Raw genomic sequence first — 26,354 nt, forward strand, 5'->3', positions numbered from 1 at the left:
AAATTCAGAGGAGAGACATCGGCAACGGGCTCTAATGGATCTACAAACAATTCGAAGGATTACATACTGTTTAGTCCAACACGCATGGCTGCTGCCAAAAAAAGATCTGGTTTCCAGCTGCAGAAGCGGAGTCATGGGAATCTGTCAGTCTCTGTCCTCACTCCTCCACCTGGCCTGGATCTCAGCTCACTGTGTAGCTTGCCATCAGAAGCAGGTAGAATTATTGTGCACGCAACTCCATTAAACACTCTGAAACAAGGAACATCCATCCATCCATTTTGCATACTGTTTATCACACACAGGGTCACAAGGGAACCTGGAGCCTATCCCAGGGAACTCGGGGCACAAGCCAGGGGACACCATGGACGGGGTGCCAACCCATCACAGGGCACAATCACACACACTCTTTCACACCTTACGGACAATTTGTAAATGCCAGTCAGCCTTATTAACAAGGAACAGTTTGACCAAAAGTAACTTTAAAAACACTTTTCTCCCAGTTGATGAGCTAAGAAATCTTTGGTGTCCTTTGATTTGCACTGACACTATCAGATTGATGTTACTAATAAATAATGAATGTTACCAAATCATCACCAAAGCATTCCAAATCATCACACACTCATCTCAAAAGACAGTTTCTAAATAAACAGTTGTAAAAATATTAAAATAGTTCCTCCCATCCCAGGGCAGTTTAACACACTTTGATGAAAGCGCTATCTACCCTCTTCCACATGCATGAGCTTACACATGCCCAATATTTGATACTTTTGCAGTGATTGAAAGGAGAGTGAGTGAGTACTGTATATCACAGATGGCTGTGGCATTTTTAGGATTAAACACCATTTCCTAATGACAGCCTGAATGCTTTTCTATTGTGCCACTTTAGATTTGCACCAATTTGAATCACTTCTAATATACAATTCCAGCTTCAGTCTTTGGAACATGAGCCTTATGCTTGTCATGAGTAAGGCAGAACTGTGAGCCAAGGATGAAAGCAATGTTTATAATGTCTATAAGCAATGAATTTCCCTTCTGGAATGAATAAAGTTGACTTACCTTATTTTGTCCATTTTATAGATAACTTATAAGTTATTCAGTGTTATAAACCATATAACAAGTGTTACCACGTTTGAGGTGAGTGTGTAATGATGTAGGTACATAATTTGGATGATGGGTAGCTGAGTGACTCAGTGGGTAGCGTCCCTGGTTTGATCCTGAGCTCGGGTTACTGTTCTCCAGTTATATCCCAGAAACACATTGGTAGGTCGACAGGTGATTCTAAATTGCTCATTGGTGTGAATGAGTGTGTGAATGTGTGTGTATGGTGCCCTGGGGTAGATTGACCCCCCCATCCAGTGTGTGTTCCCAGGATAAGCTCCGGATCCAACGCAACCCTGACCAAAATAAACTGCTTAATGAATGTTTGGGAGATGCTAAACTGATGTCTATAAGCTTGTCTTTGTTTTTTATGATTATTGTTGATGTTGGTTATTATAATAATAATAATAATTATTATTATTATTATAATTATTATTATTGTTCCCAAAACAGGGCACAGCATCCACATGGCGATTCCTGCTGATCAATCAGACAAGCTGCTGCTCTCCAGCTGGGGTCTGCCCAAACCTGTGTTGGAGAAGTATCAGAGTTTGGGGGTGAAGCAGATGTTTGAGTGGCAGGCTGAATGTCTCACTCTGGGCAAAGTGTTGGAGGGAAGCAATTTGGTGTACTCGGGTAATTCAACTTTTCTGTCTGCAACAGCTACTTAATAGAATATTGGTCTGGAGCAACTGCTGAAGACCTCATCAAATCACAATAACCTGAGATGAACATAAATAAGCATTAGATTCAACAAAATTATTTTGGTAAGCACAATGTTACATGGTCTGCACTTTTATATAGCGACTTTTAACCTTAGCAGTTCTACAAAGCGCTTAACACCGTTTCTCATTCACCCATTCACACACACACACACACACACACACACACACTCACACTCACACTAGCCTGCCATCGCGAGCAACTTGGGGTTCAATGTCTTGCCCAAGGCCACTTTGGCATGTGGAAGCATTTGGTTCAGAGATCGAACTGCTAACCCTGCGATTAGTGGACAACCTGCTCGACCACCTTAACCACAGCCCCCCCCCCCCCCCCCCCGCAAACACTGAACAATATTTATCCTTCTTTATTTTCTTGATCTAATCAAATTTCTTATTCAGTCAAAGACTTTCATTTATAAACTATTTATAAAGGTTTTTTTTTCATGGAACAACATTTAAAATGAACCACTCACACTGAAGCACATTGTAGATGATAAGATTTAAGGAATTAGTCCAGAAGGATAAACAATTAAAAAAATATATATTTAGGTTATACATACTTTATAGTCTCATGGAGCCAGATCTTTTATGAGAATAATTTTACTCTGCACATGTGACACACACGCTCAGTTTTATATGGTGACTTTTATCCATCCTGGATACTTTTTTCTTTTGGTCGGCCAATGTGGAAAATGTTACCACCCATACTTTAAGCATTTTAGCAGTTCCTGTTCCATTGTCCCGTTGTCAATGAGTTTTTTGAATGGGTTTTTGTTTAAATGCCTGAAATAAGGTCTATGGATAACACAAGCTCAAGATATTTGATGTAAAATACATCAGCTTTTATGTGTCTTGGAAAAGGCAATCTCTACCAAGTGGCTAAATGAGACTACAGAGGTTGTCAGGACATTAAACATCATGAAGCCAAACAGGAAAACTCTACTACATCTACTACAGCCTCGTTGTGTTTATACTATTCCAACTCAAACTTTCCAATTTTTAGATTGATCAATGTATTGTATTTTCCAATTGTAGTGTTTTTTAAATGAAGATTGAAAGAGTTATCAGAAGCTTAGTGGTGGTGAAGTTGAAGTCATGCGACTGTGGTGTAGTTTGTTTCTAGCATAACTTTAGCTTTTTACTTCTACCGATTGTATTTAAGCTTCAAAATTCATAAAAGTTATGTATTTTCTGCAATAATCCAAATTCCAGTGGAATAATCCTATCGGCTTTTTGTCTCTGGAGCCAGGGTGTTGCTAATGTCCGGGTTGGCCTACAAAAATACGTCATCCCATCCCTCTAGTAATGTAGTCATTTTCACTGATTGAGATTTACTGTGTAAGAAATCCAGATTTACAGCTTAAATATTGTATACTGCACCAACCATGAAAAATGCGCTGTATGCCATTGAGTGGTGCTGTTGAGTGGGATTCATCACAGCTTTTTTACCTACTAGTTTCTGTTTCTGTAGAAAATCATTTCACAAGAAGAAAAGGGAAGTTCCATGTCAGTGTGACTGAACACTGTGTATGGCAGTGTAATATTATATGAGAAGGCTAACATCATTATATCACACCAGCCTGTGTCTTACAGTCTGGAATACATCATATATGAGACACCACTATGATTAAGTAACTTTAGAAGTGTTCTTCATTTGCTCTGTGATTATGTTGTACATTGTGAGCACTGACTGTTACTCCATCTTTCCTCAATATGAAGCTTTTAATGTTGAGAAATATTAGAGCATTGCTCTGGTACACATAATTCTTGCTGACCTTGCTGTCCTTTTTTACTTTCAGCCCCAACGAGTGCTGGGAAAACACTGGTTTCTGAGTTATTAATCTTAAAAAGAATTTTGGAGACTAGACGTAAGGCCATATTCATCCTCCCGTTTGTTTCTGTCGCCAGAGAGAAAATGTTTTATCTACAGGTTGGTTTACATCCTCAGAAGTGTTCACCATAGCCATCACACCCACATACCGAGAACTGTCTAGATAGTTTAGATTTTTTTTTCTCGCCAATACATAATACATGCCAATTAATGTTAATTAATGAACACTGTCTAAAGAGTTTGCATTTGTGCTTGTTTTCAGACTGTGTTTCAGGAGGCAGGGGTGCGAGTTGAAGGCTATATGGGAAGCACTTCAGCCGCTGGTGGCTTCTCTGCACTCGATGTGGCTGTATGTACAATAGAGAAAGCCAATGGGCTCATCAACAGGCTCATTGAAGAGGACAGAATGGATTTACTTGGTAATTTATGTTCTAGTTGCTGTATGCATTATGTCTTATGTTCTTTGTGATATTGATGCATAAGGTTTCATTTTTTTTGCCCTCTTAGGGATTGTCGTGGTAGATGAGCTGCACATGCTTGGTGACTCCGGCCGTGGATATTTGTTGGAGCTCTTGCTGACTAAAATCAAGTACATTGCAAAGAAAACAGCAGAGAAGTATGTCACTGTTTAAATATCACACTGGTATTTCTGGCTATGCTGCTGGAAGACCTGATCCATGACCACCACAGAATAATGTTTATATTAAATGGTATATGGCGCACTTATATAGCGCTTTTATCCAAAGCGCTTTACACTGTCTCATTCACCCATTCACACACACTCACACACCAATGGTAGCAGAGATGCCATGCAAGGCGCTAACTTGCCATTGGGAACAATTTGGGGTTCAGCGTTTTGCCCAAGGACACTTCGGTATGTGGAGTCACGTGGGCCGGGAATCGAACCGCCAACCCTACGGTTAGTGGACGACCCGCTCTACCACCTGAGCCATGGCCGCCCCAATGTTACTTAAAGAATTATGGATTTAAGAGCTTTAAGTGATAGTTTAACAAAAAAAAAAAAAACACCCAAAAGTAGTCACTCAGCCAGGACATTTGGTTTTTGCTTGTTTACTTTTGGATTTAGTATTCACTGTATTGTAATATTAATGAGCCTAAAATGTTATACTGTAACTGTGTGAACATCAGCAGTAGCACTACACTATACAGTACGTTTGTATCAGATAATGCTTGGAAGGTGAAAATTGTGCTGATTTCCCAATCAACGAAAATTTTTTATGATACAGGGCGAAAAAAAATTCGACAAATGGGATGTGATGATGAAGATAAGAAAAGAAAATATAAATTAAGCAGTCAAGATAAACAAACTTGTAGGTGAACTAAGTACAAACAAAATTCTATACCACATATTGCCCGGACGGTGATGTAGAGGTGAAAAATTCTGTGCCTGGGATGGAGAGAGGTAATCATCCAAATCGAATTGCAGAGTGTGTTCGTATGCTAGAAAGGGCTTCCAGATTTCAGAGAATGGTGTATTGGGTTTATAGAGGGAATATAAAATTTTCTGAAGTCTAATGAAATACAAGGCATCCTTTATCCAACGAGAATGTGATTGTGGGTGAGGGTTTTTCCAGTTAAGCAAGATTTGCCGCCTGGCCAGTAATGTGAGAAAAGCAATAAAGTCAGCGAAATGGCATGGTCGTGAATAATCAGTGGGCAAGACACCAAACAGCCCAGTGGTCAGATAGATGGGTAGGGTAGATTATTAGAAGAGGAAATGGCTGAGTTAGTTGAAAACTGAAAAGCAGAATGAAGAGAGGGCAGGGAAGGAGCAGAACATATGTATTAAAGTAGCGTGGTTGGAGTGACACCTATCAGTCAGGATTAATGGCAGGTCGAATACAAGCCAGTCTGCTCTTAGACCAGTGTACTCTATGAGCAACCCTACATTGCAGCACTCCATGTCGAGAACACATAGAAGAGGAGTGGACCCGGTTCAGAATTTCTGTCCAGGTCTCTTTGTCTATTTCTGTGTTAAGGTCTTGGGACCAAATAATGCGAAGAGAGTCATCGGATAAAGTCTGAAGAGAGAAAATTGCACTATATAGCCTTGAAATAGACATTCTGGAGCAAAGGTCGGCACTTCAAATAGTGTCTACTTCAGAGGGTGGAGTTTTATCAGGGATATTTGGAAAATTTTGTGCATAAAATCGTGTCGTATCTGTAAATATCTATGAAAAAAAGTGATTTTTGGTAATGTTAAATGAATACGTTAACTGGGAAAGGGAGACAAAGGTTTAATCGATATACAGGTCAGCAAAGGAGACAAGCCCATGCTCCATCCAAGAGGCAAAGTCACCATCCAAGGTGGAGGGAGGGAATAAAGGGTTGGAGTATAAGGGAGATGACAAGGGGGAGGCCTGAAGCCCATATATACATACATTTTAAATTCTGGAAGAAAATCCATAAATTATTTCCTACAAGGGTAATTCAGACAAACGGTTGAGAAAATCTGTTTGAGAGGTGAAATGTCTTCTGACAGCTCTATTGCAAAGACATTTGAATTCAAATATAAATGCTAATTTAATTTAAACTCTGTACTGTAAGAGTAAGATTCGAGATATCTGGATTAAGGTTATATAAAAATATGTCCAAAATATGATCCCAATTTTAGAGCTACCAATCACATGAGAGGTGTATGATGTGTATACAAGTTTATGATGTGTATACAGAATACATCGTTATATATTTAAATACTCAACATTGGATTGTTGCACCCCTATGTAATAATGTTTTAGGTAGTGTTACATATAACCCGTTTTCCCCTCTTGTAGGTGCTCTGATAAAAGCTCCACTGATGGTGTACAGATTGTGGGAATGAGTGCCACTTTGCCAAACTTGGATCTCCTCGCCTGCTGGCTAAATGCTGAATTGTACCATACAGATTACCGTCCTGTGCCACTGATGGAGTGGGTCAAGATTGGTGCTAACATATACGATGGCTCCATGAATCTTGTCAGGCCTTTCACTCCTGCTCTTCTTGTTAAGGTCAGGATTTACCACAGCATTGATGAACACACTTCATTGATGTATACATTGATGTATGTATGTTTTTTCTGTCTTCAGGGTGATGATGACCACATTGTGAGCCTCTGCTTTGAGACAGTGCAGGCTGGTCACGCAGCGCTGCTCTTCTGTCCCTCTAAGAACTGGTGTGAAAAGCTGGCGGACAGCATTGCCAGGGAGTTTTACAACCTTCACCACCTTGGTTTGTACACTGACCTGCTCTGAATGAAATATTAAAAACCTTAAAGACTTTAAAACCTAAAAAACCCTCTAATCTAGTGCTGGTTTATATGTATTCTAGCTTACATGTATTTTAGCGCTCCTGTCCCATTAACCTAGGCTTCGTCCTCAGATTATGTGACTTAGCATCTTTTCGTCTCATTGATTGCTAATATAGACAATATTAATGGAAGTGTTATTTTTACTTATGACTGCTGGTGATGCTATTGCACTAGGTTTCACCTTTATGCTATTTGCTAACAGCAAGCAAGACAACGTGGATGTCAAAAATGTAGTCTTATTTTTATGTTGTTTTATTTCCTTGAATAAAAGGGACGGCTTAACTTGCCAGTCAAGAGTTCATTGAATAAGATTTTTAAAAAAAATTTAGTAGGTTTTATTAAAGAAATTGAGCAAAGAAACATTACGTTTCATGTTGAGAAAAGCAGCAAATTTTTGTATGTATTAAAACCAAATAAAATCAATTTTATTATTATTATTATTTTAGAGAAACAGTCAGAATCTGGAGTGCACTCTGTATCTCTGAACCTTGAGGGTCTCCAGGATGTTGTGGCACAGTTAAAACGCACGCCTGCAGGCCTTGATGAAATCCTGAAGCGCACGGTTCTATGGGGTGTTGCCTTCCACCACGCAGGTATCTGGAGTTTATACTGCCCATCATTACCATCAGAACATAGTGAATTGTCCAGTATGCCATAGTCTGTGATTCTCAGGTCATGTTTTTGCCAGTCTGAGTGCTCCTTAAGACCTTTTATAAATGAACAATAATAATACAATGAACAGTTTTAAACAGTAACTATAATAATAATTATTATAATAATAAATAGTTAATTAATAAGTCAAATTTAATTTTTCATGTGGTGAAGAAGGAAATTAGAGCTGCACAATTAACTGTGGTCATCATTTTTGGCTTTCCACATTCCAGTATAATCTAAAATATTTCAAACTGCAATATTGGTTAGCATGAATAGCTAATATGTCCAAGTTGTTTTTTGTTGTTTCTTGGTTTTTCCTTTCCCCATTTGTTTTTCTTTCTTTCTTTCCGTCCTTCCGTCTCTCCGGGTACAGTCTTTTTATATTCAACGACTGACACATTTCAAGGAATGTAAAGTATGTTTATGATGTTCAGTATGTATGAATGGGCTTTCTTTCTTTATTTCATTCTTTTATTTTTGTTAATTTCTTTTCTTTTCCTTCTTTGTCTTTCCGTCACTTCTTTCTTCTGTGTCTAATCGTTTTCCTATTTAGCATTTAAAGGATTAGTCACTTAATTGATTGATTAACAGTATTCAATGATTGACACATTTGAAGGAGTGTATATTTATAATGTTCAGTATGTAGAGATGGGCTGTTTTCTGTAGATTTAAAATGAGTCAAATTAGTTTGTGTCTAATTTGGCTGAATAATTGTGATTTCTTTATGTTCATCACAATTTTCGATTTAGGTCTGACATTTGATGAGCGGGACATCCTGGAGGGTGCTTTTCGCCAGGGCTTCATTAGGGTCCTGGTCGCCACCTCCACTTTGTCCTCTGGTGTAAATCTGCCTGCACGCCGTGTGATCATCAGAACCCCAGTGTTTAACGGACATCTGCTGGACATACTGACGTACAAACAGATGGTGGGACGAGCAGGACGTAAAGGAGTGGACACTGTTGGTAAGTCCTGTTTTTTTTCATATATATTTTTTTAAGTAATCAAATCTAAGGACATATAGGTATTTCCTATATCCAGATGAGTGCTTGAAATATATTATTCTTCTAAATTTTGTCTCAGGTGAGAGTGTCCTGGTGTGTAAGGAGTCTGAACGCATGAAGGGCATGAGTTTAATCCAAGGCTCCCTAAAGCCTATCAGCAGCTGTCTGGTGAAGCGTGAAGGAGAGGGAGTCACTACCAGCATGCTCCGAGCCATCCTGGAGGTTACAGCAACAATGCTACCTATTAACCTTATTTATGCACTGCCTTTTAATGAATTACATTTTAAACTGCAGTTAAAAGTAGTTTATGGTATGTGCAAAGGATGTAGCATGACAAAAAAAAGGAACAATTAAACTGAGAAAAGAAATTGTATTATTGGACAAGGCATTTTCATTTGAGATTGTTTAAATTACTTCTAAAACAGCACTTCAAAGCCCTCTCTTGGTGTAGTTTTCTTGTCCTGTTAGTGTTCCTTTTTTTTTCTTCTTAATCCCTCTCTCAGTTATGGAAGAAATCTCTCTGTAAGTTCACCATCGATTTTCCATACCGCTTATCCTACCCAGGGTCGTGGAGGAGCCTGGAGCTTATCCCAGGGTACTCGGGGCACAAAGCAGGGGACACACTCTAGGCTCTGGATAGGGTGCCACCCCATTTCAGAACACAAATGCATACATGTTCACACACTATGAGCAGTTTGGAAATGCCAATCAGACTACAACGCATTTCTTTGAACTGGGATAGGAAGCCAGATTACCCAGAGGAAACCCCCCAAAATACGGGAAAAAGTCCCCAACCCCAGAGGTGTGACACAAAAGTGCAGAGTCATGTCATTATATAACAATGTTTATGTGTAAAACCATACACGTTACTTTATACTAAGTAGCTTATGTAGGTAAGTGTATTTGTGACAGTAGTGCTAAAGTGATTTTGATATTTTCAGCTACCATAATTATATTTTACCAAATAGGTAGGTTAGCAAAATATTGTAATGCTGAAATAGAACGCTGAGTGTAAACGCATTAACAAATCAGACTAATGCAGAAATATAATGTAACTACTTTATATTACATAAGTTGCAGCAAAAATAAATTTATAGTCTTGTGTTAAATTTTTTTTTTTTTTTATAAATTAAAGCTATGTATCGCAGAACACCAAGTTCCCAAGTACCCTGGACAACAAATATGTCACGTGTCATATCTTCCTTAATACTTGGTTATTCCTCCTCTTGCATGAATCACAACACCAAACTTGTGAGGTAACTTCTATTTGTAGGTGTCTATCTACCAAATATTCCAACAAGCTTTCTATGAGATTGAGGTCTAGTGTTTTTGTAGGTCAGTTCGAGTATCCCAGTGTTCTCTCTACAATTGTACAGTCTTGGAATGTGCATGTGTGTATTTTGTCCTGTTTGGACATTAAGCACAAAAGGCAAGTCAGAGTATGACCATCCACATTTATGCTAAGTTATATTTCTCCAGGTGCACAAACTAATGACATTGCATAGTTAGGTGCTGCTATTGATGGATGTGACATTTTATTTATTTTCTTAGGACTGCTCATTCAAATAAATTTTCATCACTGTAAACCTCTTGTCTCTTCTATTATAAGATCATAGTGGGTGAAGTTGCCAGCACACCAGAGGAGGTGAGGATGTATGCGTCGTGCACTCTGCTGGCAGCCAGCATGGCGTCTGATCAACCTGATAAGCCCGGTGCAGCTCGAAGTCTTGGAGCCATTGAAGCCTGCATGGATTGGCTGATGGATAACGAGTTTATTCATATCCAAAAGGAAGGAGATGGTGAGGAGACATTGAGGTACAGCAGATTTCACATAGTTTGCCTGTCAACATTGTATAACTGTGCGGTTCTCTTGCAGAGGAGAAATATTGTCCTTCTCATCTGGGTTCTGCCACACTGTCATCATCTCTGTCACCACAAGAAGCTCTGGGGATTTTTGCAGACCTACAAAGAGCAATGAAAGGCTTTGTTCTCGAAAATGATCTCCACATACTTTACCAGGTAGAGATCAACTCAGTCTCACACTTGACTATACTGAATGATTTAAAGGAGCCATTTTTAATTTTTAGGGTCTTCTGGTGCCTGAGTTAAAAAGTGTTAATTTCCCCTATGTATGGAGACTTTTGGGACACCCTGTATTGTAGCTTTGAAACTGCATGGTTATTACAGGTCTAAAACAGTACAAATTGAACCTTTAAGAAAGAACTACAGACATAAGGCCATACTTTTTCATTTTTATTTTATCTCTCGATCTCAAATAAATCTTAACCTATTCTTGTGACCCAGAGATTAAAATTAATATTATGAATGTTGAATATTGAATGAATGTTATGTTATATTTTCCCCTCAATTCGTCCAAATCATACGAAAAATATCAACTGGGGAGGGTGAAGGCTAATATGTGAACCCAGCCAAGCATGTCTTTTTGAACTGCTGTTCAGAGCAGAAGACAGTGTAGCATACTCAGAGGAAAGAGCTGTCCACCCACTTCCGCATACATGAGCTCAAAGATGCTCACAATTGGCTAGTGTGACTGTGATTGAGAGTGTGCCACCTCTCCCATCAGTGACATCATTGAGATTCAAACTCTAAATGTCCAAAATGTTAATACAGCGTGTTGTATAACATCAATATTTCAAACCAAATAATAAAAATATTAATTAAAATACCTGTCTACTGGGTGTCCACTGACAGCAGCAAATTTTTTTTCAGTGTTAGTAGTAATGACTTGTTAGATGGTTTATACCATCTGTCCATATTGTACATGCATAGCAAAAGAGATAGCATTTGTTAACATTAGTTACCATTATCTGTCTAGCATAGTTTCTGAGTGGTAATTCAGCATCTAGGTGATTGAGATATTAAAAATATTGTTCCAGAAATTTCTTCCTACATTGTTCCCTGGTATCATTTCACTTTTAGATGTCCTAATTTCCGAACAGATATGTAATGGGGTCAAGTTTAAAACGCTGATCTATGACGCATCTACAAGCCTAATAGTTCAATTTGTCATTTATTGTACCAGATTTAAAAGCGTAGAACAGGTTTATGAATTGATGTCCGTCTATTTCTCAGATAACGCCAGTATATGTCGACTGGACAACAATAGACTGGTACCAGTTCTTCTGTCTGTGGGAGCAGCTGCCTTCTGCAATGAAGCGAGTTGCAGACATGGTGGGAATTCAGGAAGGCTTTCTGGCACGTTCTGTCAGTGGGAAATTAATTGCCAAAACCGAAAAACAGCGTAGACAGATGGCCATTCACAAACGGTAATATCACATTTCTGAACTTTTTTAAATGTAGGATTCTTAAACAAAATTGTTAAATACTCCTATTTGACTAGTCATATTTGTCTGCTTTGAGTGATGCATGTATTCTGGTATTTTCTACTTTGGAATACATGAATGAAATACTTTTTTTCTTAGACAGATATTGGGGAAAAGTTGCTAGGATTTGCCTTGAATTTTACAAAAATATTCTGAAATAAATGTAAGGTAGTACAATCACTCCCGTTTTGATGTGTCTGTGTAGTTTTTTCACCACGCTTGTATTGTTTGATCTGGTCAACGAGGAACCTCTGGGAGCTGTGGCGAAAAAGTACGGCTGTAGCCGAGGACAGCTGCAGTCACTTCAGCAGTCAGCCTCCACCTACGCAGGTTTCCCTCTATTTATTATATAGAACTGGAGAACTATGCAATACTTTGTATGGAGATTATAAGAACAGAATTTGTGTCTGGCAGTGTTTAACATTACTCTGAATGGCAGGTATGGTTACAGTTTTCTGTAATCGACTCGGATGGCACAACCTCGAGCTCCTGCTGTCGCAGTTCCAAAGTCGTTTGAGCTTCGGAGTGCAGCGAGAGCTGTGTGATCTGGTTCGTATTTCTTTGCTGAACGCCCAGAGAGCACGAGCGCTCTACAGTGCTGGGTTGGTTGCTGTGGCTGAGGTCGCACGGGCAAACATTACTGATGTGGAAAAAGCCTTGAGGAAAGCCGTTCCTTTCAAAAGGTACAGTAACTTGTATTACTCATGTTACAGAGACCGAGTGTTGGTGGTGTTGCTGGGGAACTGGCAAACCATTTTAAAAACTAAAGTTTAGTAATACATGTTGTGAAAACAGCTGTGAAGTTTTTTTTTTTTGGTTTTGAGAACATATTTAAGCAGCAAGTGCATTCATGATGAGAGAAGAACGTTTATTGATTTTATCCGTTTAGTCTGACTGTGCCCCATCTCTTTCTCTGTAAAAATGCTCAGAAATGTTCAAGATTAAACCCTGGCTCTAAAACTAGCACTGACGCCTTGTTTTAATCATTGTGGCACTTTAAAATGTCAACCCGTATATTTAAACAATGACTAACTGCTTACGATTTCTGTAACGATAGTTCTCGGCAGGCAGTGGATGAGAGCAAAGAGGAGGCTCAGGAACGCAGAAGCATGCGCTGTATATGGGTCAGCGGGAAAAAAGCCTTGACTGAGAGTGAGGCTGCGCAGCAGATCGTCTTGGAGGCCAGGCTGCTCCTCCAGCAGGACCTGGCCCTTCTTGGTGTGGAATGGAACCCCAACTCCCGCTCGCCAGAGGCTAGAACAAATTCTTCTGACGAATCAACAGATTCTAGTTTACAGTCTCCATCTAAGGTTTCATCCAACAAGAAGAATGTTAGGACTGAGAAATTGAGGAAGGTCATAAAAGGAGAACGTATACAAGCTGATCAAAATCCTCCATCTGAAAATGCTCAAAGACATACAAACCCAAAGAGTTCCACTGCAAATCTAGAAAACACTATGGACACTGAACAGCAATCTAATGCATTACACAAAGTACTCAAATCTATAAGTGCTAAAGACAAAATAGGTCAGAATGGCTGCGACACTACTAAGATATCATCAGGATTTCTGGCACACTGCAGCCACAGTTCTGATTTACATTTCAATTCTACTTCATGCAATGACCAGCGTTCTGCAAGCCCACTATCTAAACGTAGAAGGGTGGACGATGATGAAATCAAGGTTGATTCTGGGGTCAGAGTAACTGAAGTAGGAAAACCCTGTCCAGTAACAGATGCAGAAGTTAGGCAAACATCAACTGCTTCTTTGAATAAGTACTATTCTGAATTAAGCACTGGAAAAACAGTGGAAGTTACTAAACCACAAAGCACAGCATTATACCACAACCATAAGCCAGAGACATCTATTCCATTTCATCTTGGGGAGGCACCAACGTTAACTAGTCAGCCCCACTTTCCATCTAGTGAGAAAACACTCGCAGATAACACAAAAAATGAATATCATGGTTTAAATGAGATCAGCAGGATGACTGTGTATGAAAAGGTAACTATACAGGGGAGACACACGGACTGTAACAAGAATGAGTCAAAAGGAAATGAGAAACGAGAGGAAATGAGAAGGCATCCTAGTACTAGTACTTCTGTGGACTTCCTGGTAAGCTCAGATATAAAGTACAGAGTTGCGTCTCCAGATTTGTACATGGGGGATTTGGAAGAATTTAGCGATAGTTTTCAGCTTAACACTCAGACTGAAAGAATGTTGCTCCCAGAGGACAAATTACCTCATAGTAATGGCAATTCAAAAGCTAATCATGAATTTAGGACTGCACACAGTTATGTTGGGACAGACCAAATCTCTCATTCTGAAAATGAAAATCTACTCCCAGAGAAGAGGCATGAACAGAAAAATAACAAAGACCCAAACAGTGGAGCATCACTAGTTTCTGATAATATTCCAAATGAATTGCCTTCAGTTAAAGCCAAACCAAAGTACAACATTTCACTGACAGACAGCCAAATAGAGAACCTTCTCAATTTCACAAACCAAACAACCGAATCATGTGAAATGCACTTACAATCAAAACCCCAAGGCCAAACAGACAATTCAGACATTGTGACAAAAGAGATACCTGAAGGTATTGTGGACAACAGTCCCAATAGAAGCAGCAGTTTTCTCTTTGATAGTCTGTATGACAGCTCCATCTTGGAGGCCATGGAGTACGAGGCAGGATTTGCTGAAGAATCTGAAAGAGACAAAGCTGTAGATGCAAATACAAGTTCACGTGCTCCAACCGTTGCCTTAAATGAGGAGAACAAAGTAGTAGTGGGAATAGATGAACAAGATGCAGTACAGTGGGGCGAGTCTTCTTTTAACCTGTCAGAATGGGGCGATTCGTTACTTATAGGAGAACACTATCTGGAGAAGCGGAACAGTGGTTTTAAGATCTGTACTGGACCAAAAGATAGCTCGAGTAAATCAGAAAAGCCCTGTTACACAGATGATGTGTCTGAGATACAAGTGTCACAAAGCAGCGTGCCTCATTCCGAAAGTGCCACCGATACTTCTTATCATCTGAGCCCAGGAATGCAAGACATTTTCGATAAGTGGTCTGACCAGTTTTCAACCTTCCATGAACCTCCAGAGCAAACACTTGCAAATGTGATGGAACAGAAGGTGGAATCTGTTGAAGTTGAGCCTGAACATGCAAGTCAAAGAGGCTCATTATCCGAGGTGTTACATGTAGTTAAACCAAATTCAGTGAACCGTGATCTTATTCCTCCTACACCAGTATGTGAGCCTGTCACGCCTCGAGTCAAAATGACAACTTCAGCTGTACAGTCGCCTCTAAATCACCAAAATCGCATCGAGTCTAGATTAAATTCATCTCCAAATTCTGGCCCAGAGGATAATCAGAAACTCTGTGAGGAACTGAAGGCCTCATCACAGTTAGAAACATCCCAGACTGATGAAGGCTTTTCACTTCGGCTTTCTGAGGACGCCTCTATCTCTGGCTCCAACTTTAGCAGTCCAGAATCCTTCTCTATTATTGATGTAGCAAGTGATAAAAGACTTTTCGAAACATTTGTAAAGGAGTGGAAAAAAAAGAAGAGATTTTCTCTGGCTGTTGCCTGTGAGAGGAAAGATGGCACAGCGCAACCTGAATCGGTTATAGGGAGCAAATTTAACAAAGGTAATTTGTGTATCTTGTTAAAATTGAGCATGTTGTGCTGAGTTTATCAGATAATGTTGTTTCTACCACAGCAACAATGAATTCTATGAGGCAAATCATAGGTTTATACGTTACTGTTTATATAGTAACAATTTGCAAGTAGCTATGTTTCCATCCACACACTTTTATCCGAATTTTGGCATATCGCATAAAAACACTGGATGGAAACACCAAATAAGAATAAAATTTCCAAAATGTGCATAAAAAAACCTCATGTACTCAATTGACAAAACCCCTCGAGTGTCTTATTCATTACTTAATGTTTTATGTTTAAAGCAACTACCCCAATGAGGACCAAAAGAAGAGATGGCTTTGCTATTAAAGGACATGAGAATCTAATTGTAACAGGCTTATCTATATGCTGGGGAGGAAAGGATGCGTATTATGTATCACTACAACAGGAACAAGCAGACATGGGTACTAAATGCACCTTTTCACTTTCAACTTTTCTTCTCACAGTATTTGAATCACATTTATTAAACCCCGTATCAAACTGGTATTTTTCCAGCAGATATAAGTGCAAGCTTAGCACCACCTCCACTTGATGAAAATCTGGCAGTGGGAGAGAGGATGAAGAGCATTCAGGCCTGTGTGACAAGGTCCACTTCTGGTCCTGAGGGTGTGACTGTTGCCTATGACTATATTCAGGTGTATAAGACTCTAGTCCTGGCATGCGGACTTTCAATAAGAGGTGTATTTGAGGACCCTAAGGTGAGCAGTTCAGCAAACGTCATCTATGTGCCTTAGATATCAAACAATGATTTCATATCAATATGATTATACCACGGTGATGATGAATTTTCAAATCTGATTGGTCATAAGGTGCTGATGAATTTTCTATAACAGCAGCTCTGACAATAGTTGAATAATAATTCAAATCACAGGTTTATTTTAATGCACTCATTCTAATGGACTTGTATGTCAGATGCTCAATATAATCGAAGCCTAATAACAAACAGATTAAAACCTGTTAATTAACATAGAAAAACAAGAAGAGTTCTGGAAAGATATGTTTATGTATTATATATGGAAGGAGTCTCCTTTGTCAGCACTTCATAAATGTCAGTGAAAAAGCATTGGTAAAGCCCCAAAGTTTCGTGACACATCAACGTCTTGCCCTTTCCAGTTTCTCATTAATGGTGACAAATGGTGAGGGACTGACTGTTTACAGCTGATGTAATCTAAGTGATTACAGGAACAAACTAAATGTAACAATAAATGTATCCAAACTGTCGTCCTTAATTATTAAGATGTGTTTATTGGCGAATTGCTGCGATACAAGAGAAATAAAACATTAGGATTTGCTGCTATTGGAAAATAATTAACTTCAGAGTGGTGAAGGGCTTCTGTTCACTTTCACTGTCTGCAACTCATTACACCGTTGTTGACTTATCTTCCTATAATAGCACCCTGAAGTGTTTTATTCTTTACCTTGTGAAACTATGTAAGGAAATGTTTATATTTAATTACCTTGCCTGTCATTTTGTGCATCCTCTGAAATAGTTTTGTTAATTTTAGGTTGCGTGTTGGCTTCTGGATCCAGGCTCCAAGGAGCGCACCCTTCACAACATGGTGACAAACTTTACTCCACTGGATCTGCCCTTGTTGGAAGGAATTAGCCCGGGACAGGGTGTGGAAAGTTTGGGAATATATGGAGACGCAAGTCATTCTGGTCGATACAGAGCAGCCATCGAGTCTGTAATTATCTTCAGAGTCATGACACAACTCAATGTGCTTATGGAAAAAGATGGTTTCTTAGGTGCTTATCATAGATATTATGTCTTGTTACAGTTATATTACTTGGTGTAGTTAATCGTGTAGTTATTGAATTACTTGTTATATGAAAATTCTTTGATTGTCAGATGTATTCCAGCGAGTAGAGATGCCCACTCAGTACTGCTTGGCTCTCTTGGAGCTGAACGGTATTGGGTTTAGCGTCGCGGAATGCGAAGCTCAGAAACATGTGATGCAGGCTAAACTCCGTGACCTGGAAAACAAGGCCTATCAGTTGGCTGGTCACAGCTTCTCCTTGACCAGTCCAGAGGATGTTGCTGAGGTCTGTTTCAATCTGGGCAAGCCTTATAAAATTCTGTTTGTGGACTGTGTTTTGTCTGAAATTACCATGGATATTTTCAGGGGTTTTTCTCCCACCTCTTGAACGGTTCTGTTGTGTAATTTCTAGGTCTTGTTCCTTGAACTGAAGCTACCTCCAAATGGTGATTTAAATTCCCTAAAGAATAAAAAGACTCTGGGCTACACCAGGCGGGGAGGAGCAGGTGCTCGTGTAAAACTTTCCAAACAGTTTAGCACAACGAAGGTATTTTCCACAGCTCTTTGCGATCGTTTATTCAGTTTAAACTATAAACTTTACCACACCGTTCAATCGTCCCTATAAATTGTATAATTTACAGCTGAGGTCAGAAGCTTCCCTCATGATTTTTGAATGCAAAAAATAGAAAATGTACCATTATTTTACAATTTTTATCTACACACACACACAAAAAAAGTTTTTTCCAAAATTTAAAAAATAAATAAATGTGAGAGCATCCAAACGCTGTTCATGGGATATGAAAGAGGTCGGAGGAAGTGATAACAGCACACAGGTTATTTGAGAATATTTACCACCTTCAGAAAGGGAGATGCAAACTGATCTTTTGTTAACATTAATATTTGACCATTTTTGTGTAGATGCATCTGTAAACCTAGCACGTTAATTGTCTTGTTGCTGTAAATTACATTTCTTGGTCTTCTTTATTTAGTTCTAAAGTTATACAAAGGTGAGTCGAATGGAAAAAAAAATATTGTTTTAATTTTGCATTGTTAATTGCAAACAGGTGTCACAAATGTGTAACATTTTGTCTGCATAATCTCCATTTCGTTCAAAACAGTAGTTGTAGCCCTTAACAAGTGTCTGGATTTCTCTAGAAAAAGTTTAGATTCGTTTCTCATTTGTCACACTTTTAAGGTTTCCATTTGATTCAGGCAGATTTTCACTTTTGATTTAAACAGGATGTGCTAGAAAAGCTCAAGCCATTACATCGCTTACCGGGAATCATCCTAGAGTGGAGGAGGATAACAAATGCCATGACCAAGGTGGTATTTCCCCTGCAAAGAGAAAAGTGTTGGCACCCTAAACTAGAGATGGACAGAATTTACCCTGTATCTCAGTCCCACACAGCTACAGGTATGAAACATAAAAAGGAAGATTATGATTGACACATTCAGCTTTATATCTTGTATCTGTATGTTTCAACAAATTAACTAGTTTTTTTTTTCTTCTCCATTTTGTCCCTCTGTGCCTCATGTAGGGAGAGTGAGCTTTACTGAACCCAATATCCAGAATGTACCAAAAGACTTTGAAATCCAAATGCCAACTCTAATTGGAGAAAGCCAACCATCACAAAATAACATTATCTCAAGCAAAACAAGGTGAGGTTCTGTGCTCATGGCAAAAGAGAATGTAAAATAATGCATCTTTTCTATTGACTTGGACATTTTTGTGTTTTTACAAAGGGCTAAAATATCACGGACACGCCAGCAGTTGGTATCATTGATCAAAGATTCAGACAGATCCCCGGAGAAGGGGATGCCTTTTTCTGTTAGCATGAGACATGCTTTTGTTCCTTTCTCTGGTAAAAAAAAAAAAAATTCTTTTTACGGATGCGTACAAACTGTTTGGCAGCCCTGATTAACCAATATGCTTCTTGTTTTAATAGGGGGATTAATTTTGGCTGCAGACTACTCCCAATTGGAGCTCCGTGTCTTGGCTCACTTGTCCCGTGACAGACGGCTTCTTCAGGTCCTCAACAGTGGTGAAGATGTTTTCAAAAGCATCGCTGCGGAATGGAAGATGGTGGATCGCGAGTCAGTTGATGATTGCATGAGACAACAGGCTAAACAGGTGAGACATGGCTCTGGCCTGGGGAAGTCCCAGGGAGTTTAGATTGCTTTTTAATTATGTAGGTAGTAATGTTGGTCTTGTTGGCCAAAATATGCAGTTCTTTATACTCGATTTTGAATGGTCATGCAGCTGCAAATTACAGGTTTATATTAATATGCTCTTCTAATATATTATAATTCTGTAGTAACAGCTAATTCACAGGGACTTATTGAGTGGATGCCCCACGTATTCTAAGACTAGTAATAAATGGTAAATGGTCTGCACTTATATAGCTCTTTTATCCAAAGCGCTTTACACTGTGTCTCATTCACCCATTCACACACACACACCAGTGGTAGCAGAGCTGCCATGCAAGGTGCTAACTTGCCATCAGGAGCAACTTGGGGTTCAGTGTCTTGCCCAAGGACACTTCGGTATGTGCAGTCATGTGGGCTGGGAATCGAACCGCCAACCCTACGATTAGTGGACAACCCGCTCTACCACCTGAGCCACAGCCGCCCTGGTTAAAACGATGTTTAAAAAATGTGTTGATTATAAGAAAATCTATTTGTTGATATGGTGAAGTTTTCTTTAAGTTTATTTATCATTTATGGAAGGAGTCTCCCGTGGCAGTGTTTCTTAAGTTTTCTGGCACAGGAAAGTCTTGTGTACAGAGCGCTTTGCAGTTTCTTAGTAGTGCTGTTTTTTTTTTTTTTTTTGTCTCATTAACTTCGAGGAAAAAAAGAGAGGCTAGTGATAGAATGTTATCTGTTGTCATCACATAAGTTGTTCTATCATAAACAAACTTATTTCACAGATGTTCCACAACATTAAATGTAACTATAAACAAACAAAAAGTACAAGGTGTCATTTTGTAATTAATACACATTTTAATCGTTTGTATATTGCAGTGGTGTAAGAGGAATAAAAAGCATGCCCAAGCGTGCTATAATACATTGCCACTACCATACATGCTACCTGACATTATATTAAAAATGTTTACGTTTTAATAGCGTTTAATAGAATGTTCGAGCAGTTAAATGAACTTGTTGTGCTCCTGTTCCTACAGATTTGTTATGGAATAATCTATGGCATGGGAGCAAAGTCATTAGGAGAGCAAATGGGTATTGATGAAAACGATGCTGCCTGTTACATTGAAACATTCAAGTCCAGATACACAGGTAATTTCCAGGCTAGTTCTCAGATTTGGAATAACTTCAATTTATATAATTGTCATTCATTAGTTTAATTTCCTCAAAGGCATACAGGCGTTTCTTCGTGAAACTGTGAAGAACTGCAGTAAAAATGGCTATGTGAAGACGTTACTTGGCAGGAAGCGGTTTCTGCCTGGAATCAAGGAGTCAAACACGTACATTAAGTCTCATGTAAAGTTCTTCATTCGACCTCTTCAAAATAATGGAAGGCAAAAAAAAGCAAACTGTTCTTCTTGAATTAATTTTTTTCACACTTCAGGCAGAGCGACAGGCAGTGAATACAACAGTTCAGGGCTCTGCAGCAGATATCGTCAAACTGGCTACTATCAATATCCAGCGCAGACTGGAGATGGCTTTTCCTGCAGTGCTGCTGTCACATCAGCATTACCCCGGAGGGACAGGTAAATCCTCCTGTCTCTACAGTGAAGATGATCTTTCTATCATTAGGATAGTCATGAATTATGATTTTGTTAATTTGTTAGACAATGGACGATGCAGGCCTAGGGCCAGACCTTCTCGAGGAGCCTTCTTCATACTTCAGCTACATGATGAACTCATCTATGAGGTTGCAGAGGAGGATATCATTCAGGTGTGTACTTATTTAAAAGGTTAAACCTTGAAAAGTCAGCAGGTTGATCACATCTTGATGCCACAGTGGCTGGAAGTCGCAGGAAAGTTTAATTGGCCAAACTCTCAGGGGAGGAACAGATGGCATTATGCTCTCACCTGTCAGGCATGGGTGTGTGAGAGTGCATGTATGCATAAGAGGCAATTAGCATTTTCCTTTGAGGCATGTGACATGATAAGGGCAGCTGTTTGAAAAGATGTGGTGGTTTCATGTGGAAGCACATGCTAAGCTTCACCCTCAGTGGTTGGTAGCTGTTGTACGAGAGGAAGGAGCTAACTAGTGGGTGGGTGAGTTACAGTTTTTAGCAGATGACCAAAATTGGGAAGAAATAAGATGAAAAAATATATCCCATTTTAAAATAATGGGATTAATTTCTTTTTTTCTTCCTTATCAGGTTGCACAAATTGTGAAACGGGAAATGGAAGTTGCTGTGAAATTGTACGTGAAGCTCAGGGCAAAGGTTAAAGTGGGCCCCAGCTGGGGAAACCTTCAAGAGTTGGATATATAAATAAAATATGGATTTTACTTCTTCTACCAAATGTGCTGCTTAATGATATTACTAAATGTAAAATCTATAAACAACTCAAATGCACTCTCTTGGTTGGTATTGAATGACCATCTTAACCATCCTTAATGAATATGTATATGAACTTTTTTTTTTTTTTAAGAAAGACTAATCATGTATTGAATGTATAATTGTGATGCAAAAATAAATTATCATTTTTATTCTGTAAATAAAAAAACAAAACGAGACCAATTTCAGGTGATTGTTTAATTTTTATTTTTTATTTTTTTAAAGTGATTGTAATACTTCTGTGCCCATTTTCAAAAGCTAACATTTGGCTATTGAGACTACTGCGTCAGAAATAGAGAATGCAAACACTAAGTATGCAAGTACTGTTTAATATACGTAATTTGATAATGCTTCAAACAGTACCTATCTAAAGCACTTGGCACGGTTATGACAGAAAGGTGCGTACAGTGCCCTTTACCATGCCTCTACATATGGGGCACTTGCGTAATGAAGGAGCACACTCTTTACAAACCACCAGGTGCCCACATGGTATAAAGACGATGTTGACCTCTTTATCCATGCACACTTTACATGTGCGCTCCTCTTGAAGTCTCCTCAGCTGTTCCTCCATGGGCAAGTCTGAGGAATAAAAACAGATCACATTAAATATAAATACATTTTCCATATTGCTTAGTCTTTCAGGGCAGGATCTGTATCTGATTCCCTTAGTGTCAAAGCTATAAACTGAACAAAAAAAAAGAAAAAACACTAAAAACAAAACAAAAACCTCTCATGTTTGAGGATACCTGAAAGATCTTGACTCGGTGATACAGCTTCATTTGTCTGGGCTGAAATTGCAGTGAAAAGAACATAAAACGGATTGTCAGTAATATGTCGTGGTGTACGTTTGTTGTGGAATTTTCCCTGCATACTTTAAAAAAATAAAAATAAAAATTCTAAAAAGTGTTCTTTGAGCAACACCTTGTTTTGGTAAGGGGATCTCATTTGTGTTCCTATCTGCTATAATGTGTCAACTATAATGGTTTTCCACAGACAAGGACTTAACACTGAAAATTCACAGACACTGTATGACCAAAAAAAAAAAAAAAGGTTTAAATACCCATTAGCTCTCTTAAGAGGTACACATCATTCTTTTTGATCCAATTGCGGAAGACCTCTGCTGCTGCGTTCCCCTTTGACAAGACCAAGTCAATGAGCTGACCCGTCTGCTGCTTGACTGACGTGCAATTGCGTATGGTGTCATACTCCTTCTGTGAAATCACATTCTCCTCCAATAGATGATCCATTAGGCTCTGGACACTTTTCAAACGCTGCGTCAAGGCAGCATGGTGCTTCTTCAAAAAAGTAAATCCATCTATAAACAAAATAATGAGGCAAATATTACGAATGGATATCCACACACTGGATTTGAACTGGTAAACGAACCCGCATGAAGACGCACCTGACGCCATTTCCTCTGCAAACATTTCACGCTCCTCTTCTCTTTTTTCATCCTCAGCACTCAGCAGGTCAGACACCAGTTCCTGGACAGTTTTATAGTTTTCTCCACTGGTGAGAATTTTGCTCTGGACAGTCTGCTTCACTAAATTGCGATCAAAGCCCATTTCCAGGGCTGCTTTCACCACAGGTGTGTTCATCATTACAGCATCTTCTGAGCGCTCTTCTCCTGGACCCAAATGTACAACTACAAATAAAAGTAAACAGAACGTAATTAGACACACTCACACAACATTCATTTATACCGAGTACTGTCGAATTCTCAATTCTGCTTGGATAGGTGTTCATTTTCTATAACAGCATGGCTAGGAATAAAACGCTTTGGTATGTGCTGTTATGGGAGCATATTAATTTTCAGGCTTCATCTCACCACTGTATTGTTGATTATTTTCCTATCACATCACAACTGATCACAGTATGTTTTACTTATTATACACAATGTTATATGTTCCATCCACTCTTCATACTGTTGACTTACCAGGTGGATCAACGAATTCCCTTGAGTCCCCATTGTTCAACAGCTGTGGAGATAAAATTAAGAACCAAGGTTGCTCTCTTGTAAGAAAACATTATAATACAGCCAGTATAGGGATGTCACGAGAACCGATACTTCGGTACCAACATTCTTAAAAAGTGACGGTACTTGTTTTTCTGCAGTATCGTTGGTAACGAAAGTACCGAGGTTGTGATTCTTCCGAACCTGATGGGGGCAGCAAATACACACAAGTGTTTTAGTCGGACCACAAGTGGTGAAGAAGAGGAACGCCTACAAGCACACAGGAAAAACTACAGAAGTTTAGCTTAGCTTAACAAGTTTAGCTCCGCCCCCGACTCGTTGAGAGGAAAGCTAGTATCGGTTTCCGGTGTTCAACCGATGCTATCATTCATTTCAAACAAAGCGAGGAAACACCTGGAATTTGGAGAAGCACCTGAAAGAGAGTCCTATATTATATAATTGTTTGAGGCAGCTGGCATTGTGGCCGTGAAACCAGCTAACGTTATGCTCCATGTAATGTTTGCGATAGCCAGTTATTTGTTAACGACGTTAACACATTGCAGTATTATAAACTACCTCCTAATGGGCCACCATGCAATCGCCATTCAGCCCGTGTCCTGTCAGCTAAATGTAGCCTAATGTCACTAATAATTATTCAAATATTAATGGTTTTAATAAATCGTTTTGGCCTGCCAGCATATCATTGAATTTAAACTAACGCTTGCATTCAGAGTGTAAGGGGTGTGTGTGTGTGTGCGCCTCTGGATATTCATTGTCAGACAGTGTTTGGTAAATAAAATACCCTAATCCCTCTCTCGCTCTCTTTGCCAGTATCAGCCAGAGGAGGATGTCCTCCAGGAGAGTTGTTTTTTTAATTATTTTATTTTTATACCACACAGTGGTATCGACTTTGGTATCGAGTATCGTGTACTTTTTGTGGTATTGGTACCGACTACTTGGTTTATGGTATCGTGACATCCCTAAACCAGTATACAGATTCTTTTTTGCCTTTACTTACCTGTTCAAACAATCTTGGAAATCTGGCCTGGATCTGATGAACAAACTCTTGCCCCTTTTCTTGCAAAAGGTACTCACACCTACAACAGGAAGGGATTTAAAACGTGAGTTTGGGCCACGAAAAAAAATCTAACTGAATAGAAAAAAAGACACTGAGAAATAAAAATCACTTTACCTGGGAAACCATTTAGCATGTTCAACCCAAGGATCGTCTCCTGATTCCCAACATCGGAGTCCTCCATCACAACAGAAGCACTTTACATCGTCGTTACGACCTACAAATAAACAAAGAATGTTCTTTAGATATCGTGCTGAACAAATGCAAAAAGACAAACCAAATTAATGAAAGCTCTGCTGTTCTCACCAACGTAGTAAAAACCAGCCTTGGCCAGCTGATCTGGTCGGACAGGTATTCTTGCAGGCCAGTTGACAAACGTAAGCAGCCTTTCTTCACACTGCTGCATGGCTGGGTTGGACACATTGGCCAAACCACCAGCTATAGAGATGTTATCAGCTCGATCACCTCTCACAAAACGGCAGTTAGGGTAGTGCCTCTGGTGCTCAGACATGGCCCTATCTCCAGGCTCCCAGTTACTCAGGTGACCACCACAGCTGAAGCAGGCCACTCTGTCTCCCTGGCTGAGATAATAGAAACCAGCCTTGGCAAGCTCGGCAGGGGTGATCGTGGTAAGGGTCCAGTTTTGAAAGGTGTCCAAGCGATCCTGCTCACGCCGCATGCTGGGATTGTGGCAGGCAGATGGCCTCTGATGTGACATGTCTTCCACTACACGAGATGACAGAGGGCTGGAGGGGGCAAGGTTGCTCATGTTCAGGTAACCAACTTGCTCATCTGTCTGGCCCGAAGCTGAAGTGACTGCAGGCAGGTTTAGTTGCAGGATAGTAGCATTGCGGAGAGGCGAAAAGGCTGAATGGGAGGAGGACAGGAGATTGGCGGTGGAAGGCAAGCTCTGAATGAAGGCGCAGTTGGGGGACATCTGCTTGTGCCTCTCGGCTGGGCATTCTCCTGTCTGCCAATTATCAATGGTCACGTTGCAGCAGAAACACTGGACCCGATCACATATGCCAGTGTAGAAAAACCCAGCACGGGCAAGGCTCCTCTCAGTTACCGGCGCTGTAGAGGGGAACTTTGCAAAGGTCGAAATGCGAAACAGTTCACTTGTGTTATCATATTGTAGGTCTGCTGGCGCACTTGTACGGCAGAGACCTCTTAGGAAAGGACTATTTTGTAAGATTTCCATTATAAGAAGAAGAGGGATACCCTCAGGGAGAAGGGCTTTAATTATCACACCCAGGATCTTAAGTGCACACTGGTGACAACATATGTGAGTGAGTACACTGAACTTAGTACGACATAGTCAAAGATGACAAAAGAACACTGAACAGCTATGGTAACTTGTGATCATCACAAGACTGTAAAC

The 26,354-nt window shown here is 39.6% G+C and overlaps 2 protein-coding genes across 2 annotated transcripts; one reads left to right on the top strand and one right to left on the bottom strand.

Moving 5' to 3' along the window:
• The first annotated feature begins 29 nt into the window (after window positions 1-29).
• Window positions 30-22,050, top strand: polq (polymerase (DNA directed), theta). Its single transcript, XM_053648528.1, has 30 exons — window positions 30-214; window positions 1,552-1,734; window positions 3,620-3,750; window positions 3,914-4,070; window positions 4,159-4,267; window positions 6,447-6,660; window positions 6,739-6,880; window positions 7,406-7,552; window positions 8,363-8,575; window positions 8,694-8,836; window positions 10,224-10,413; window positions 10,491-10,633; window positions 11,708-11,901; window positions 12,164-12,288; window positions 12,398-12,641; window positions 13,016-15,609; window positions 15,925-16,065; window positions 16,157-16,359; window positions 17,167-17,407; window positions 17,511-17,704; window positions 17,831-17,965; window positions 18,658-18,832; window positions 18,957-19,077; window positions 19,162-19,280; window positions 19,365-19,549; window positions 20,598-20,709; window positions 20,789-20,913; window positions 21,002-21,143; window positions 21,225-21,331; window positions 21,765-22,050. Exons 1-30 carry the CDS (start codon window positions 85-87, stop codon window positions 21,876-21,878), a joined length of 7,173 nt encoding a protein of 2,390 aa, XP_053504503.1. The 5' UTR covers window positions 30-84; the 3' UTR covers window positions 21,879-22,050.
• Window positions 22,051-22,127: 77 nt separating this feature from the next.
• Window positions 22,128-26,257, bottom strand: birc2 (baculoviral IAP repeat containing 2). Its single transcript, XM_053648529.1, has 8 exons — window positions 25,280-26,257; window positions 25,091-25,190; window positions 24,917-24,995; window positions 23,881-23,923; window positions 23,347-23,589; window positions 23,005-23,259; window positions 22,691-22,732; window positions 22,128-22,523 (listed from the first exon to the last, which is right to left on the bottom strand). The coding sequence occupies exons 1-8, from the start codon at window positions 26,172-26,174 to the stop codon at window positions 22,330-22,332; spliced, it is 1,851 nt and encodes a 616-aa protein (XP_053504504.1). The 5' UTR covers window positions 26,175-26,257; the 3' UTR covers window positions 22,128-22,329.
• Window positions 26,258-26,354: the final 97 nt, after the last annotated feature.

Source organism: Ictalurus furcatus, chromosome 18 (assembly GCF_023375685.1).
Source record: "Ictalurus furcatus strain D&B chromosome 18, Billie_1.0, whole genome shotgun sequence".
NCBI lineage: Eukaryota > Metazoa > Chordata > Actinopteri > Siluriformes > Ictaluridae > Ictalurus > Ictalurus furcatus.